The sequence below is a fragment of the Neophocaena asiaeorientalis genome, unplaced genomic scaffold, assembly GCF_003031525.2.
Source record: "Neophocaena asiaeorientalis asiaeorientalis breed wild unplaced genomic scaffold, Neophocaena_asiaeorientalis_V1.1 scaffold21, whole genome shotgun sequence".
Taxonomy (NCBI): Eukaryota; Metazoa; Chordata; class Mammalia; order Artiodactyla; family Phocoenidae; genus Neophocaena; species Neophocaena asiaeorientalis.
The window spans coordinates 3,675,155-3,691,206 of record NW_020174053.1 but is presented as its reverse complement, the minus strand read 5'-3'; the positions used below and the strand labels follow the sequence as shown (position 1 = coordinate 3,691,206).

Sequence of the window (16,052 nt, the reverse complement as noted above, 5' to 3'; positions counted from 1 at the left end):
TCTTCTTCCTCCTTGACTAAAGAGATATGGCTCCCAGGTGTGTTCAGCCCATCCCGGGCTCAGCTGGGCCACCTTGTGCTTTGAAGCAACATAGCACTGAGGTCTCCTATAGGAACTGGTCCCCAGGGAAGTGGGGTGGAGAGGCCCCATTTCCCTGGCATTGGAGTGAGCGGTGCAGCCCTGAGGAGACGGGTCACAAAGATCCCTCATCAACATCCCAATTTCAACATGGTGATAGCCCCAGACTCCTGGAAAAGCCAACCCACACAGAATTGAGTTATCGTCCAGAGGACTCAAACATTTGAACAAATGCTAATATTAGTCTCTTGAATACAGCCCTGTCAGCGGGAAGTGGGGGGATTGTGCCAGCATGCATGGGGCACACTTTTTGGCACAAGGGATCTTGTTGCTAAGCAACAGTAGCTGGCGTCCCCTCCTCCTCCTAACCTTTTTCTCTGCTTCTGAGCTTCCAGTTAGCTGATGGGAGGGGCTGGGGCTGCCCAGCCCAGGCTAGCCCTTGACTCCCTTTCCTGTGACAAGGGATCTATTCATGGTTTCTGAGCAGAGTTCATTGTCTTTCTGGTGTGTGTGTGTGTGTGTGTGTGTGTGTGTGTGTGTGTGTGTGTGTGTGTGTGTGTGTGTGTGTGTGTGTGTGGAGGACGGTGAAGGGAGAAGCCATGTGTGAACTAGGGAGCCCTCATCTTCTAACCAAGCTGGCCAGGCTATTTAATCAATGCTGATCCAAGAACAGGAGCAGAACGTTACCTAGCAGACCTTGAGGTTTTGCATTGGTGCCACGGACCCATATGGTAAGGCCATACCCTGCTCTGCCCTCTCTTTCTTTCTACTCCCACCCCTGACCCCACCCTTGGAATTCTAGGCTCTTGGAAGGAATCTCCTCTGGCAGCTCTGGTGCAGAGGAGAGGGGGCTCTAGAGGGGACCTGTGTGGTCAACCTCCTTGTTTGATTTTCCCCAGGTGTGGCTTTTATTTCCCACTCTTGTCCCCCATATGCCTAGCCAGGTACTTTGCCTGTAGGCAGCACTTAGCAAATCATTATTACATGAACTCCTCCTCAAAAAAAGGATGAAGAAGTCCTGTACCATTAAAGACCATTTTTGCAGGCTACCACATGGCCTTGGACAGGTGAGTGTTGAGGTGGGGCAGCTCCCGAGGTGAGGCCAGTTTGCTCAGAGGCTGAACTTCAAGCCAGGCTCCCTTGATACTGAGACAGGAAGAAAGGCTGAGCATACTCTGGAATTCTCTCTAGACCAGGCTGTGTTGACAGGGGAAGGTGGTCTGCAGGGGAGACGGGACTTACTTCAACTTTAAGGGACTCTTTCTACTTTACTGGATTATAAATTCATTAAAGAAAGGACCCATAGTTTATATGTATTTCTTTCCTTCCTTCCTTCCTTCCTTCCTTCCTTCCTTCCTTCCTTCCTTTTATTCAGTGTGCATTAACTGAATTCCCACTTTGTGCTAGGCCTTGAGCTAGACTCTGGGATGCCTAGACCAGAGAGGAAGGAGAGAGAGAGAGAAGTAAATGAGCATAATAGAGGGTCACAATAGGTGCTACCTGGGTTGAAGAAAGCTTCCTGGAAAAATGACACTTAAGCTGAATCTTGCAAAGTCATAGGAGACAGTATACTGGGAAGGGGACAGCAGGTGCCATGCCTCCGTGGTGTGAGAGTGTGTGAGGATGCTGAGGACAGGCATGTGTGTTAGTATCACCCTGAGTTACGCTGTGGAGGAGTTAGTGCTGCCAGGTGAGGATGGAGAGGTGAGGAGGGGCGAGAGCACAGAGGATGCTGTGAGCTATGCAAGGGAGATTTGGATTTACCCTGAAGGCTACAAAGATCATTAGATACTCTAAAGATGGTGTTAACTTGCTAATGTTTGCATTTTAGAAAGATTGCTCTGGCATGGAGAAGGAATGGAGACAAAGCTAGATGGGGGAGACTACTCAATGTGTAGCAGGGGTTATCACTCTTATTTCATAAAGGAGAAAGTTGAAATTTGGAGGGCTGATGAGTTACCAAGTTCATATAGTAGGCTGTAGACCTAGCTTTGAACTGCTGGTCCAGTGTTTTTGCCAAGATCTTACTTTCCGTTACTCTTCTTCATGGCACATGAATTTTAGGCAAATGTCTGACCTACCCCACTCTATGCTTTCTCACTCCCATTCCTTTGTCTCCTCAACACCTTTTTCCTGGAACACCCAATGACCATATATGTCAGTTCAAACCCTATTCATCTATGAGGGCCTGTCTCAGAGGCTGCCTCTTCCAGGAAGCCTTTCTTGATCTCCCCAACAAGAAGTAAGCTCTCCTTTGGAATTCCAATGTTAGTTAAACTGAACTTCTCTTCTGTCACTGAACTTGTGCTGCTTTGTTTACATGACTTATCTTCAGGACTCACAGGTAGGTTCTTTGAGGCGGTGGTTGTGGAGGTCCGTGTTAATTTACCTTGAACTTACAGTATCCCCCACCGTGGACTGTCCACTTGGGCTGAATACTATTTACTGGGTGAATGAATGCATGGTTCGTAGGGGAGGGGCAGTTTTTCCTCCAAGATAGGAGGGAAAGAGGAAGGATGGAATCTTAGGATCTGAGAAGGGATGTTCAGGGATTCAGTGGATGTCTTCCATGCCACCATGTCACCACTTCCAAGGGGGTGGTGAAGAGTGCGGGCATTGGAGTTGGCCCAATCTGGGCTCAGGTCTCTGCTCTGACACTTACTGGCTGTGTGAGAGAAAGGTGGGTGGGGCTAGGGGCTCCAGGAGAGCAGGGAGGCCTGAGGGGCATCTATGGGAACACACATGGAGTCCCCAAGATGGAAAAAGGCTCACAAGTGGCAACGAGGGCCCGGCTGCAGTTAGAGAGTGGGGACTTCTTGTGGTCGGTGGTGATTTCTCTCCTTGGTGAGTGACTGACAGCTATTTCCCCAGAGCCTGATGCTGGATGGCCAAGCCCCCATGGAGGCTCAGTATGCAGAGGAGAGTCCAGGATCCTGGATCTTCAGAGCAGAGCCAGGAGACCCACTGCGGAGGCCCGAGGCCCGGCAGCAACCCAGTAGGCCAGACTGGGCCATCGGGGAATGACAGGGTGGGGGCAGTGAAGGGACAATCTTCCTACATCCTCCAGATTCTTTTTCCCCAGATCTTCCCAGGTCAGCCTTAAATGACTGATGGTGAGAGGCTGTCTCACTATTTATCCCAGACCTGCTTTTGCTGTTTCCCATTTGGGGGCTTGAGTGGGCTCCGAGGCTCCAGTGATCAGACCTCTGCCCCCTACCCCCCCAGGATGATGGGGCGGGCAGGTGCAGTGGGGTAAACTACCGCTGCGAGTCGGTGGCTGCCTGGTCCCGGGGTGGTGCCTCGGGGTGAAGTGTGACTGGCAGGCGGAGGCAGGGTCCCCAGATGCTCCTTTGCCCTCCTCCCCCACAGTCTCTTGGGCAGGGCGCTGGTGCACAGGGCGGCGCGGCTGGGCGGCGTTGGGAGCCCTGGTGTTGCTGGCTGGTGCAAGCATTGGCTCCTGGCTTCTAGGTCAGTGCTGGGACCTTCAGTGGCAGGGGAGGGGCAACGAACAGTATCTGGGGGACGCTGGGAGAGTGGAGCAGGTGCTGAGCAGGTGTTCAAGGCAGGTGGGATGAGCGTCTTTTCCATCTAGTCTGAGTAGACAGCACGTAGAAATGGGGTGAAGGGCCAGCAGCAGGGACTCGGGCTCTCCGTAAAGAACATTTCAGTCCTACAGTGAGAAATGTGCTCGAGTGGATGATCCAGGGAGGCCCTTGTCAAACTTCTCCAAGAGATCTTTCCCAGTCAGAGGGAGAGACAGAGACAGAGACAGAGACATTGAGAGCGCAATGTCTCTCTTCTGCACGTTGCGGGGGGCCTGCCTCGGGCAGGGCGGTGAGGAGCCCCCCCGAGGCTGCCTTTGCCTCCCTCTGCTGCAGGTCCCTTGCTCTGCTCCTTGGCCCCCTCCTAGGGGAGTCCCTTCCTTCCCCCAGCCTCTCCTTGTCTTTGTCCTCTGAAGCGCTGTATCTGTGGCCGGCTGCCCCTCAGCCTGTTCCTGGGACCCTGCAGGATGAGGATATGAGCTTAAACTGCTCGGAGGCCAGCGGTGAGGAAGCCCTGCTCCCCTCGCTTCCCAGAGCAGGTGGGCCGTGCCCCAAGGTCGCAGGACTCTCACCTGGGCCCCGGACCCCTGCACAGCTGTGGGATCCTCCCTTCTGGATGGGGGCAAGAGGACCAAACTGAAGGGCCACGAGTTCGCTGCCACCCACCTGTGTCTCCCGTACTGTGAGGGTGGAGCCACGGCCCAGCCTTGTAGAGCTGATCTCTGATTTAGGGCTTTCAGCACTCCTGGGGGACGGTCTTGATCTCTAGCGGGGGCATGGCCAAGAGCCCAGGCTGCCAGGAGAGATGGCGACTCGCCCTTTGGGCAGCGTGAAGCTGTGGTGTGGGGAAGAGAAGCCAGGTGTGTGTGTGGGGGGGGGCCAGCGCGGGGCTGGCAAGGGTCTGGGTCCAGGGCAAAGAACACACAGAGGGCTGGAAACGTCTCGCCACGTTGTCTCCGCATCCAGCACCCAAACCTTGTCCCCTCCCCTCCAGATAAGAGTTGAGGGTCAGCAGATACGGTGCTGCTGAGGCTGTGGGTAGAATCAGTTACAGAGGTTAGTTAGGGTCAGCTTGGAGCCCGCTTTTGCTAGCTGTGTGCGCCTTTGGTTCCATTACTGCTTTGAGCTTCCGTTTCCTTCTCCATGAAGTGGAGATGAAAATAGTTACCGCATGAAGTTGGAAGCATAATAAGAGCATAAAATAAAAGGGCTTAGCGCAGAGCGTGGGAAAAGCAGATGCTCAACAAACAGGAACCCTCAGAAGACCTGGATCCATCACTTGCAGATCCTGTGACATAGGACGGGTTGCTTAACCTCCGTGCCTTACTTCCCTCTGCAGAATGTGGAGGATGGGAATTCTCACCCCACAGGGTTGCCGTGACACTTAGTGATGGAGCACGTTTAAAAGCACTTGGTTAAAACACAAACCTAAAAAGCTGCGTATAGAGGGGTCATTTTGCTCTCGGAACCGGCTGGCTCCCTGGGGAACAGGGAGCTTGATATGGGGTGACCCAGATGCTATCGTGAAGGCCTCTTAGGTCCCATGGTGGCCAGGTCCGGCTCGCCCTGCCCATGCCGCCCCTCCATCCCGCAGCGGGTGGGATGTGGCTTTCATGCTGTGGTTTCAGTGTCTTTCAGAATAAACACTGAGGACTTCTTGCTGGAAGTGCAGGTGAGGGCCCGGCCAGACTGGCTCCTGGTCTGCCATGAGGGCTGGAGCTCTGCCCTGGGGGTGCGGATCTGTCGGAGCCTTGGGCATCTCAGGTAGCTGGGGCCATAAGTGGGGCCTGGGGAGGGTGGAGAGCTGATGGGTGGGGGAGGAGCATTGAAGACCTCTATCTGTCTGTCACCATCAAAGTACTCAGGAGGTCATTTTGGTCATCTCCTGGCCTCTGGGCATGATGGTGCCCCAGTCTGTTTCTCTCCTTTGAACATCCTTGATTTTTAACAAATATAAATCCCAGAAGAGGTCATTGTCAAAGTCTTGTTCAGTCACTACCTTGGTATAGTATCACATTCCGGTTATACTTAACCCCCATCTCTTGTGCTGATCGTCAGTTTAAAGCTGATTTCCTCCCGTTTTATTCCCTTCTCCTGCCAAGACTCACAGACCACAAGGCAGTGAACCTGTCTAACATCAGGCTCAACAGCTCCAGGCAGTTTGCTCAGCTCTCTCCTAGACTGGGAGGCCTCCCGGAGGAGGTGTGGCAGCCCAGGTAGGGCTTCTCAGGGGGCTGAGTGATGCCCCTCACTTCCTGGTGAGAAATCCAGCAAAAATCTTCCTATCATGAGCGCCTGGTGGCGAGGACACTGGAGGTGTAAGATAGGACAACAAAGAGGAATATTTCCCAATTAGAAATTGCTAACTCAGCTCACAGGAGCCCTGCCCACCAAAGTTTCACATACATCATCTTATTTGCCCCTCACAAGAACGGCAGGATTGGGTGTTATTGTCAGAGGATTTGAAATGGTACTCCTATTCCCATTTCACAGGTGGGGAAACTGAGACTCAATGAAGTAAAGGGCCTTGTGCAAGGTCACAGAACTGATAAACAGCCAAACCAGGTTCCTGTCTCCAAACTAGTCCCTCTCACCCCTGCCGCACTTTATTTGGATAATTCTGCTATCTCAGGAGAGAGATGGTTAACTGTCTGGAACCTGGAGACCCTCCAGAGAAGAGAGGGCTCTGGGACGGCCCCTTCCCCAAATCCTGGGGGTGGGTGCAAGCTGAGCGGGTTTTCACCCAGCCTGGGTGTCCTCCAGCTTTCCAGCAGCCTCCTCCCGTCCCTGCTCTAAAGCCTTCTCACCCCTTCACCACTGTTCCCGTCTGAATCTCAGAACCCTCCTGTCCAGCTCCTGTCCCCTGTGGGCCGATCAGGGGAACGTGGGGTCCCTGTCTTAGATACCTCAATGGGCAAAGGGAAGTAGGGGTGGGACTGACTCTGCCGGGAGAGCCGGGGGGCCGTGGATTTGGGAAACTAGTAGAATCCAGGCATTAGGATGCTGGGGGCAAGAGAGAAGTCAAGAAAGAGGGCTTTGCTCCAAAAGGAGTTGATGTTTTTTCCTTTTTAACAGTGTGTTTTTCAATTGTATTTATTTATTTATATTAGGCTGCATTATGTAGCTTGCGGGATCTTAGCTCCCAAACAGGGATTGAACCTGGGCGCTCAGCAGTGAAAGCGTCGAGCCCTAACCCCTGGACCGCCAGGGAACTCCCAGGAGTTGAGGTTTATGCTAAGAAAGAGGAGGGGAAAGAGGAGAGCAGGCATATGAGTACACAGGGCCGGGCGAAGGGCTTGGGAGAGAGTGGAGTCATCTGAGGCCGTAGCACGGGGCGAAGAACTGAGTCCATTCGCTCACTCTCTCACCCACTCATCCGCTGAGTACACGTTACTCACGGGCCTTAGTGGGAACAGCCGGATTTTCACATTCACGAACGCTCCATTTGTAACTTTGGGCCCTGCCCAAATCCAACTGGAGGACCACGAAGTCCTGTGTGCCCGGGACGACTGGGCAGAGCACAGCGGCTGTCCCACAGACCTGCTACAAGCAGGGGCCTGGGGGCTTGGGTGGGGTCAGGAAGCAGGTGGCTGTGGCTACAGAGAGGCCCCCACTGCTCCCCCCAACAACGACCCCCTCCCCCAGGCCGTCAGGTGGGTGTGCAGCCTGGGGTGGGCCCCGCCCAGCTTCCTGCTGGCGCTGCCTCTGTTTTGCAGGCGCAGCTGTACTTCTGGTCAAATGGTTTCCCTCAGATGCTCTGGTGAGTCCTGTCCTGGGTCCGGGAAGGAGGCGGTGGGAGGAGGGCGTCTCCCCCGTGCCCTCAGGGTGGGACATCCCCACTGGGAAGCTCAGCTGGGTCTGGGGTGGGGTTCCTTGCCCACCTGCCTGCAGGGCCCCTTCTTGCAGACAGAGTTCTGCCCAAACAGAGCCCTGTCTACACCTCTGTCCCATTCACCACCAGCCACTGGTTTGGGTGGATGACCTCCTTGCCTCACTCCCCATCCTGGCCTCTGATGTTCCCTGGCCTCTGGGGGCGCCCCAAAGGGGAAACAGCAGCTTCTGGAGACTAAGGATGGTGGGGAAAGAGGGGCCAAGTGAGAGACAGTTTGCAGAGTTCCTTTCACCCGCCTTCCCAGTCATCTAGCCATCTCTTCATCTGTCCTTCCACGCGTCTGTCCACATGCCACCATTTGATCCCTCCTATGGGACAGGCGTTTCCTTAGATCCTGGGGCCCCACAGGTGATGCAGGCACCACCCCTGCTCTCGGCAAGCGCACCGCCTGATGGGGCAGGTGGATGTGTAACCAGCATTTCCAGCTTCCCGCCCCATGCTTAGGACCAGGAATGATAAATGGGAGCCGTCCACGCTGGACCCCAGGCCTCGACGGTTAGCACAGTGCTGACACCCACCCCACATTCTTTCCATCTCACCAGTGCTTGTCTGTTTGCAGAGTGTGGGACCAGGCCCCTGGCCTCCCAGATAGTGGGCGGGCAGGCGGTGGCTCCCGGGCGCTGGCCCTGGCAGGCCAGTGTGGCCCTGGGAGCCCGGCACACATGCGGGGGCTCCGTGCTGGCCCCGCACTGGGTGGTGACCGCGGCGCACTGTGTGCACAGGCAAGGCTGGGGGCTGCCGGGGGGAGGGTGCCCCCTAGCACTTTCTCTTTGGCCGTTGGTGTGTCCTGTATACAATGTCCAGCTGTCCGCCTCCCATGTCTGCTGAGAGTGGGCCCGGCGGTGTTTGTGAAATTCTCCCTGTTCAGTGCCAAGAACAGCTCTGCCTAGATAGCAGTCATAATACAAATATTGGTTCTTTAGTTTTGTTCGGTCTTTACGTTTTTAAAATGCTTTCGCACTCACAGCCCTCCATGCTTCTTGACGTTTATCACCACTGTAATTAAATCAATTTCCATGTAATTATTTGTTTAATGTCTTTCTTCCCCTTTACACTGGAAGCTCCATGGGGGCAGGGAAGAGTCTTGTTTACCACTGAATCCCTTTGTTGATTTTTCCCCTGCCTTGTCCCCGTGGCCTGGAATATAGTAGGTGCTTAATAAATGCTGGTTGGAAGGAATGAATGAGCTCTTCGGCCCTCTTCTCTTGATGGCGGGCAAGGCAGGTGGTGGAATCCTCATCTTATAGTGAGGAAACTGAGGCTGGGAGAGCCGAAGTGCCTCCCCAGCGATCACACTTAGGAAGTGGGGAGACAGCACTGAGGAAAGCTTTGTTGACTCCGCTTAGAGCTATGATAATAACACAAGGCCCTTCCATGTTTGCTGTAAAACTTGAAGGGGGTTATGCCGGAGAGTGCAGGGGTGGTGGCCAATGATCATAGTGTCTCATTTCTCTCTCTATCGGTGCCTGAGCATTTATTAAGCACCTACTGCATGCCCAGTGTCTTGCCAGCTGCTGGGGGATTCTAAGAGGCCTGGGTTCTGGGAGCTTGCAGCCTGGTGATGGGGCCCCCACTAACAGCCGTGCTTGTTGGCTTTCTCCCCCCACCAGCTCATTCATGTCAACGTCTCTGGCCCCTTCCTCCCCCAGGCTCAGCTTAGCTCCCTTGTGCAGTTTCAGGCTGTCCCGCCGGTCCAGCTGGCGGGTCCATGCGGGGCTGGTCAGCCACAGCACGGTCAGGCCGCACCAGGGGGCTGTGGTGGAGCGGATCATCGCCCACCCTCTGTACAGTGCCCAGAGTCACGACTACGACATGGCCCTCCTGCAGCTCCGGACCCCGCTCCACTTCTCAGGTGAGGCTGTGGTGAGAGGTGTGGCGCAGGGAGCGCAAGAGCCCCGCGGGTTCCTAAGACCCCCTTGTGCTGTGAACCCAACGTTCACTTCATTTGGTGACCGTCGTGGACTCTGGCATCACCTGGACCTGGGGTGGCGCCAACTCTTCCACACACTCTTTTGGGGACAAAGGTTCTGGCCCTTTTCCCATCTGGGCTGCAGGTGGGATTTGCCTCGAGGTCCCAAGAAGAGCTTCTCAGTGGCTCCATCTCCCAACAGGCTGCTGGTGCCAGGTCCCAGCTGGGCTATAGTGAATAATAGTTAACTATGTATTGACAGTTAATAGGATAACAGTTAATAACTAGCACCATGTTACGGTTAATAAGATTTACCTTACCAAATATTCTTTCACCCCATCCTCAGAACAAACCTGACAGGGAGCTGAGGCTGGTGTATGTAGATAAGGATGTTGACCTTTAGAGAGCGAATTGACTCTCTTCAAGTTCACGAGGCAAACAATTCCCGGGGCAGAGCATCTCCTCCACAGCATCTGCCCTTGAAGGGCAGCTCTTCCACACGTACGTGCCAAGTGCACTCACCTACAGACACACATGCTCACACATACACACACACACGTGTGCATGCCCTCACACGCTCACACTCATGCAAGGCTCACATACGTATACACACCTACCCCTGTGCACACCTACTCTCACACCACACACACACACACACACACACACACACACACACACACACGCAGCACTCCTCCCTCCCATTGCTACCTGGAGCCCTGGGTTTCCCCAGCAACAGTGGTTGCTCTATGCCGCTCACAAATTCTACCGTATATGGGTGCTCTCTGCACCGTTGTTCAACAGCTAATGCTTCTAAATTGACATGAATATATTTAAAGGGAAACTTTAGGTTACTACCTAATTGGAGAATCCATATGACTTATATTAAATAGATAATAACCACAAAAATGCACAGAGTGAAAACAAAACAGTGCTCAGGTCCCAGCTAGGCGCTGTGCTCTGCAGGAACTGCCGCGTCAGGCCGCTCTCTCTGTGCTTCGAAGGGGTGGGCAGGCGTGAAGAGAGGCACAGAGTAGCACCAGACAGACGCTTTCTCCTTGGTGCAGAAGAGGGGCTGAAGGAGAACCGAAGACGAAATACCTTCTCCCAGCGAAGTGGCGTTTATCTAACGGCAGGTCTATGCATTATGTAAAATCAGGTTCAGGTTCTGCCCACAGGACAGGTCGCACACTTTTGGAAACCATGTCCCAAGAGGATCCACACACCCTGGGGAAAATCCTAAATGGGTCCTCATTAGGAGAAGTTAGGTACAGACACCCAGAAGGAGTTTCCATCCCCCCTTAGCCCTAGGTGGGGATGCACCAGGTGTACACCGCCCGGCCTAGGGCACCAGGCACACTGCAGTTTCCACACTGTCCTCCGCGTGAATGGTGGCTCCCAGGTGGGGCAGTGCCTGACCCGCACAGCTGTACGGGAGGCCGGAGCCAGGACTGTTTGAGGAGGGGGCGTGGAGGACGCGCCCGCCCTGGTCCTTTGCCCAGGCTCGCGGGCAGGGAGGCCGAGCCGGAGTGGGACCCGGGACCACTGCCTCTCCGCAGACACCGTGGGCGCCGTGTGCCTGCCGGCTGAAGAGCAGGATTTTCCAAGGGGCTCGCAGTGCTGGGTGTCTGGCTGGGGCCACACTGACCCCAGCCACAGTGAGTCAGCTCCCAGGGCCCGGGGTGCACAGGGGTGTGGGTGTCGGGGAGGCATCCTTTCCCAAGGTGAGGCACCTCCTCCTTCCCTGGCCACAGGGCAGCGCCAGCCCCCTTCTCCTCTGGCATCACCCTTGGCCAGCCCCAGGGGCCCCAGTCTCCCCTGTCTGGGTCTTTCTGGGAGAACAACCTGGTGTTTTCCCCTAAACCCAGGCCCCTTCCTCCCCCCTCCCCTTCTGCCTGGAGGGCCACGGCCTCAGCATCAGGGTGTATGTGTGGGGTCTACTCCTCCTCTTCGCTCCCAGCCCCCAAGTCTGACGGACCCCTGCCTCCTCGCCCAGAGTCCACAGCTCCCATCCTGGGCTCCCCTCTTTGGGCCTCCACACCTCCGGGGCCTCTAAGGCCCTCTTGCTGCCCTGCTTTCTCGGGCCTTGCTCTGCGCCCCTCCATCTCCGCATCTGCCTCCCGCAGCCCACAGGTCGGACACGCTCCGGGACACGGTGGTTCCCCTGCTCAGCACCCAACTCTGCAACAGCTCTTGCGTGTACAGCGGGGCCCTGACGCCCCGCATGCTGTGTGCCGGCTACCTGGACCAGAGGGCCGACGCGTGCCAGGTGCAGGCGGGCGGGGGCCCGGTGTGGGGTGGGCGGAGCCTGCGGCCAGGCGTCCGTCTGACATCCTCTCCGGGAGCGGGGCGCCCAGGCAAGTGGGCAGCGCGCTGCGGGTTGAAGGGGGGCGCGAGGCAAGACGGGATCGTCCTGGAAGCAGGACCGCCTGGAATGCAGGGTGTGTTCCCAGCCCCGGGTCGGCGGTTGGGGAGTGGTCTGCCGCCACTCCACCAGGAAGGACTAACTGCCTGTTTCTCTGTGTCCCGGTGCCTGGATGCCGCAGGGGGACAGCGGGGGTCCCCTGGTGTGCCTGGACAAGGGCACGTGGCGCCTGGTGGGGGTGGTCAGCTGGGGCCGCGGCTGCGCAGAGCCCAACCACCCCGGCGTCTACGCCAAGGTTGCCGAATTCCTGGACTGGATCCAGGACACGGCGCAGGTGAGTCGGGGGGCAGGTGGGGCAGACCCGTTTGTGAAGGACCAATAACCCTCGGAAACCGTGACCCTCATCCCTCGGGCCTGGGCCCTGCTGGGAGCTGGGGAATATTCCCAGACTGGGAGAAGGAAGAAGTGATGCTTATAACGTTGAATCCATTCTATCAATTTAAGCATTCACTAAGGAAGAGCTGACCTGAATTTGTAGCCCAGATCTTCCATTTCCTGTGTGACCTGTGGCAAATTCCTAACTTTGGTAAACCTCAGTGCACAGGGGTGCACTGATGGTCCCGGTGGTAACCATCGTGGCTACAGTCTATGGCATCATATGTGATGATGACATGAGGTAAGGCCTGCCCAGCATGAGGCTTAGAGTGAGGGATCCAGGTGTTATTATGTATTTACTTATGACCATTACTCATCCCTGATCGTGCCTGCTCTCCCTGCCCTAGGGAGAGAGCTCAGCATTTAGCAGTTTGAGTTCAGCAACTGATTCATTCTGTGTGATCCTGGGCCGGCCACACCACTTCATCCGTTCAGGGCGAGAGCCAAGTGAGAGAATGTGTATAAAAGCACGTGATCTGTATGAAGTACTTTACAAACGCAGGGTGTGGTAGTGGGAAGCATCCTTCTGCAAGGTTGGGCTCAGGGCAGGTGGTAGATAATTAGAGTTTACAAGGGACCTATGCGTCCACCTTCTCATTCAAACCTTACAAAAAACCTAGAGAAGCAGATATTTTAGCCCCATTGGACAGAAGTGCAAATGAAGGTTCTGAGTGCACAGTGATTTATTAAAATGCTAGTTACTCGGCTAACCGAGGGTGGAGCCACTCTGTAGATCAGCTCCTTTCTCTTTCAGCCCAGGACTCCCTCCCCTGGTCCTGTTGTTTCCTCAGTCTCACTGCATACCAGCCTCATGTTTCCTGGGGTCTCTGGCAGGTCCACTAGATGGAGGAGAAGCAGCGGCCCCGGATGCAGAAGGTGTGGATCTCTTATCACTGCACAAGAGACAGTCACCACCCACTGGCCAGCCTCCAGGCCACAGGGCCTCTCCACTCCAGCCCTGATTTCCAGCCCCTCTATCTCACTAGAGAGCCTCAATGACAGGAGAGAAGCTGGGGCTGTGTTGGGAAGGTCGGGGAGCCAGGAGGTGGGGAGGGAGCAGCTGGAGAGGAAGAGGGTGCTGGCGGCAGTCGGGAGCCTGCCCTTCTGCCCCCTCCCAGCCCCCCAGCCCCTGTGTGCATCTTTTGGGAGGATGCTCAGGGATGCCCTGGGCCTGCCTTCTCCCTGTGCTCTCAGGCGGGGAGATGCCTCCCTACAGACCCAGGTTGGGAAGCTCCTGGGCAGATGGGGTCAAGGCTGGACCGGCCCAGGTGAAGCCCATGGAGTCAGGATCCGCCCCACTCTTCTGTCGATCTCACCTACTTCCTGCTCTCACTTGGCTCTGACTGGCCCTGCTGGGGCGGGGGCGCACTGTGAGAACACTCTGCTTGGTGTTGGAATAGGGCGTAGGGTTTAAATGACAGTTCTGTGAGCTGGTCCAGGACTTCCGGTATTAAAGTGAAATGATGTATGGCCTTGGTCCCGTCCTCCCCCCACCCTGCTTCTCTCTCTCTCACACCCACATTAAGGGGTAGTAGAATTACAACTTTCCTCCCATACATGTTTCTTAAAGCTCTGGAACTGACTCCTGCTCATATAATTCTGTACATTTGTTAAATCTACATGTTATGATTGACAACAGAAAGCCCCAGCCTTCCAGGTGCTCTGATGCTGCAAGTCTGAGTGCCATTGAATCAGTGCTCCCTCCGGGAGGGTCTGGCTTCCCCACGAGACCCATCTCTCCTCAGCTCTTGTTTCAGGACTGGGCCTTCTGGCTCGGGAGATGTCTTTCTGAGTTTCTACCCAGTCAGCATTTTCCTGGTTAAGCTTCTCCCCCACTCTCTCCTCTCTAGCAATTAAAATGCAATTGGTATCTTATTTCTAAAAACTGCAATGAATTTTTTATGGTGCTTACCCAAGGAAATGCAATTAGCGTTTAGCAATAACACAACTTTTTTGTGAGTTTATCAGCATTTTTTTGAGGGGTAGTACAAATGAATATTCATTCCTGGAGGGTCTGCTTCCTTTGCAAAGAAGTGCATTAGAAAAAAAAGGACCACAATTTACTGTCGTTTAAAAACAGCTGGGGAAGTGGCTGCTGGGAGTCTGCTGCCCAACTGCAGAAGCAACGTGGGTGAGGCCCTGGCAGGTGGTGGGTAGTCTGACCCTGTGTTCTGAGAGCCCCGACCTCCAGCCTCCATCCCGAGATCAGCATTTACTACCCGACTCTGGTGGGTCCCCACTTCAAGAGGCGCTTTCAGGGCTGCCGATCTCTCTGGGCAGGGAAGAGTTACCAGCAAATCCATCAGCGATGATCTTTTTTGTGTTTCTGTCGTTGCCCATAGGCGTTTGCTTATTTAAAGGGAGGTTTTTATTTACCGCAGTCATTATGATCTGTTAATAACCAGTAACACTTGGATACTATTTGACGGTGTATCATTCCTGCTCACACGTGGTATCCCATTTAGATCTCACACCATCTATGTGGTGAAGATATTATTATTGCGCGCATTTCACAGGTGAGAAAATTCATTCAGAAAGGTGAAGTGGCTTCCCCAGGACCAGCCCGCTAAGAAGCGCCGAAGCCAGGATGGGAACTTCGAGTCTTTTCACGCCAAATTCACATCGTTGTTTTGCACACGGATGAACGAGATGGTCCAACATTGCACAGAAGTATAGAATGGGGAGGTTGGCTTAGTCACCTGCCTGCAGTAATGCATCGCCATCCCTCTTTTTTATAGGTGTTAACCAAGACCTGGGAAGTGGCTCCTGCCAGAGACCCTTCCTGGGCAATGTTCTTACAGATTTCCAGTTCTGCATGGTCTGACTTAAAATGTTACAAATGAGTATTTTCCACAGGAGGACGATAGATAAAAAGAATCCTAATTAGAGAATTTGCTAATAACGATTCCCTGTTTACCTATAGAAGGTCCTGGTATCTTTCACCAGGCTACCAGTCAGATCTACAGACTCAGAGGCTCTCACCTGCCCTGCCTGTATTGGCAACTGCCAATCCAGCCCTTAGGAAAGTGAGGAAAAGTGGGTGCCCTGGGCCGGCTGCTGGAGGGCAGGGCTGGAGATGGGAGCAAGGAAGGGTGACAAGATGCAGGTCCGGAAGGATTTTAATGAGGACCAGCTGGGTGCCCAGCTGTGTGACGCTCTGTGGGGAATTCAGAGGCAGAGAAGCGGCTGCCTTATTGGAGCCATGAGACGTTATTTGCAACAAATTAGTAGCGGCCAGCCAGGCACGAGGCGGAGTGGCGCGGCAGTAATTGCTAAGGGAGTGCCAAGGGCCTCTTGTTGACTAAGTCAGGGCATTTCTGTGTGCAGGAAACCTGTCTCTCTCCCCAGGGATTCAGCATCCCACCTGCCTGGGCAGAGCTTGCCAGCCTCCTGAGACTTCCCAGGAAGGTGGCTCCTGGCTGCCAGGCCCAGGGTAGAGCCCTTCTCTCATCTACTCCTTCTCTGTGCTTTGGGGGTCTGGAGGGTACAGCAGGGTGCAGGCTCTCTCTCCTTGTTAGACTTTCCGTGGAGTCCTGCTTCTCCTAGGAGAGTTGCTGTGAACGAGGCGGCAGCCCTGTCATTCCTCGGAAACATTTCTCGAGCTGTTTCCTGCATTTTATTTTTGGAAGTGTTGGGTTCACCCACAATAGGACGAAACTGGAAATGCTGTAAATGCTAGAGGGTGGTACAGTAGCTGTCAGGAGATGGTTTTCCTGAGTCTCCCCACTGCTTTTCTCTCTTCTTCCTTTTCTGCCCTCTCCTGGCCATGTACTTAGGACCCTCCTGGTTGCTCAAAAGAGAACCCATCTACACCTGCTCCCATTCTTTCGCCTC

General features: G+C 54.7%; 1 protein-coding gene across 1 annotated transcript in view; it reads left to right on the top strand.

Moving 5' to 3' along the window:
* Positions 1-1,716: 1,716 nt before the first annotated feature.
* The window catches only part of TMPRSS5 (transmembrane serine protease 5), a 32,765-nt gene continuing 18,429 nt past the window's right edge, over positions 1,717-16,052 (top strand). Inside the window, exons 1-12 of the mRNA XM_024754270.1 lie at positions 1,717-1,782; positions 2,950-3,073; positions 3,448-3,546; positions 4,037-4,159; positions 5,249-5,384; positions 5,723-5,836; positions 7,337-7,380; positions 8,072-8,234; positions 9,186-9,364; positions 10,978-11,076; positions 11,545-11,687; positions 11,965-12,117. Of these exons, the coding sequence (XP_024610038.1) occupies positions 1,717-1,782; positions 2,950-3,073; positions 3,448-3,546; positions 4,037-4,159; positions 5,249-5,384; positions 5,723-5,836; positions 7,337-7,380; positions 8,072-8,234; positions 9,186-9,364; positions 10,978-11,076; positions 11,545-11,687; positions 11,965-12,117 (1,443 nt within the window). The remainder of the gene's footprint in view (positions 1,783-2,949; positions 3,074-3,447; positions 3,547-4,036; positions 4,160-5,248; positions 5,385-5,722; positions 5,837-7,336; positions 7,381-8,071; positions 8,235-9,185; positions 9,365-10,977; positions 11,077-11,544; positions 11,688-11,964; positions 12,118-16,052) is intronic.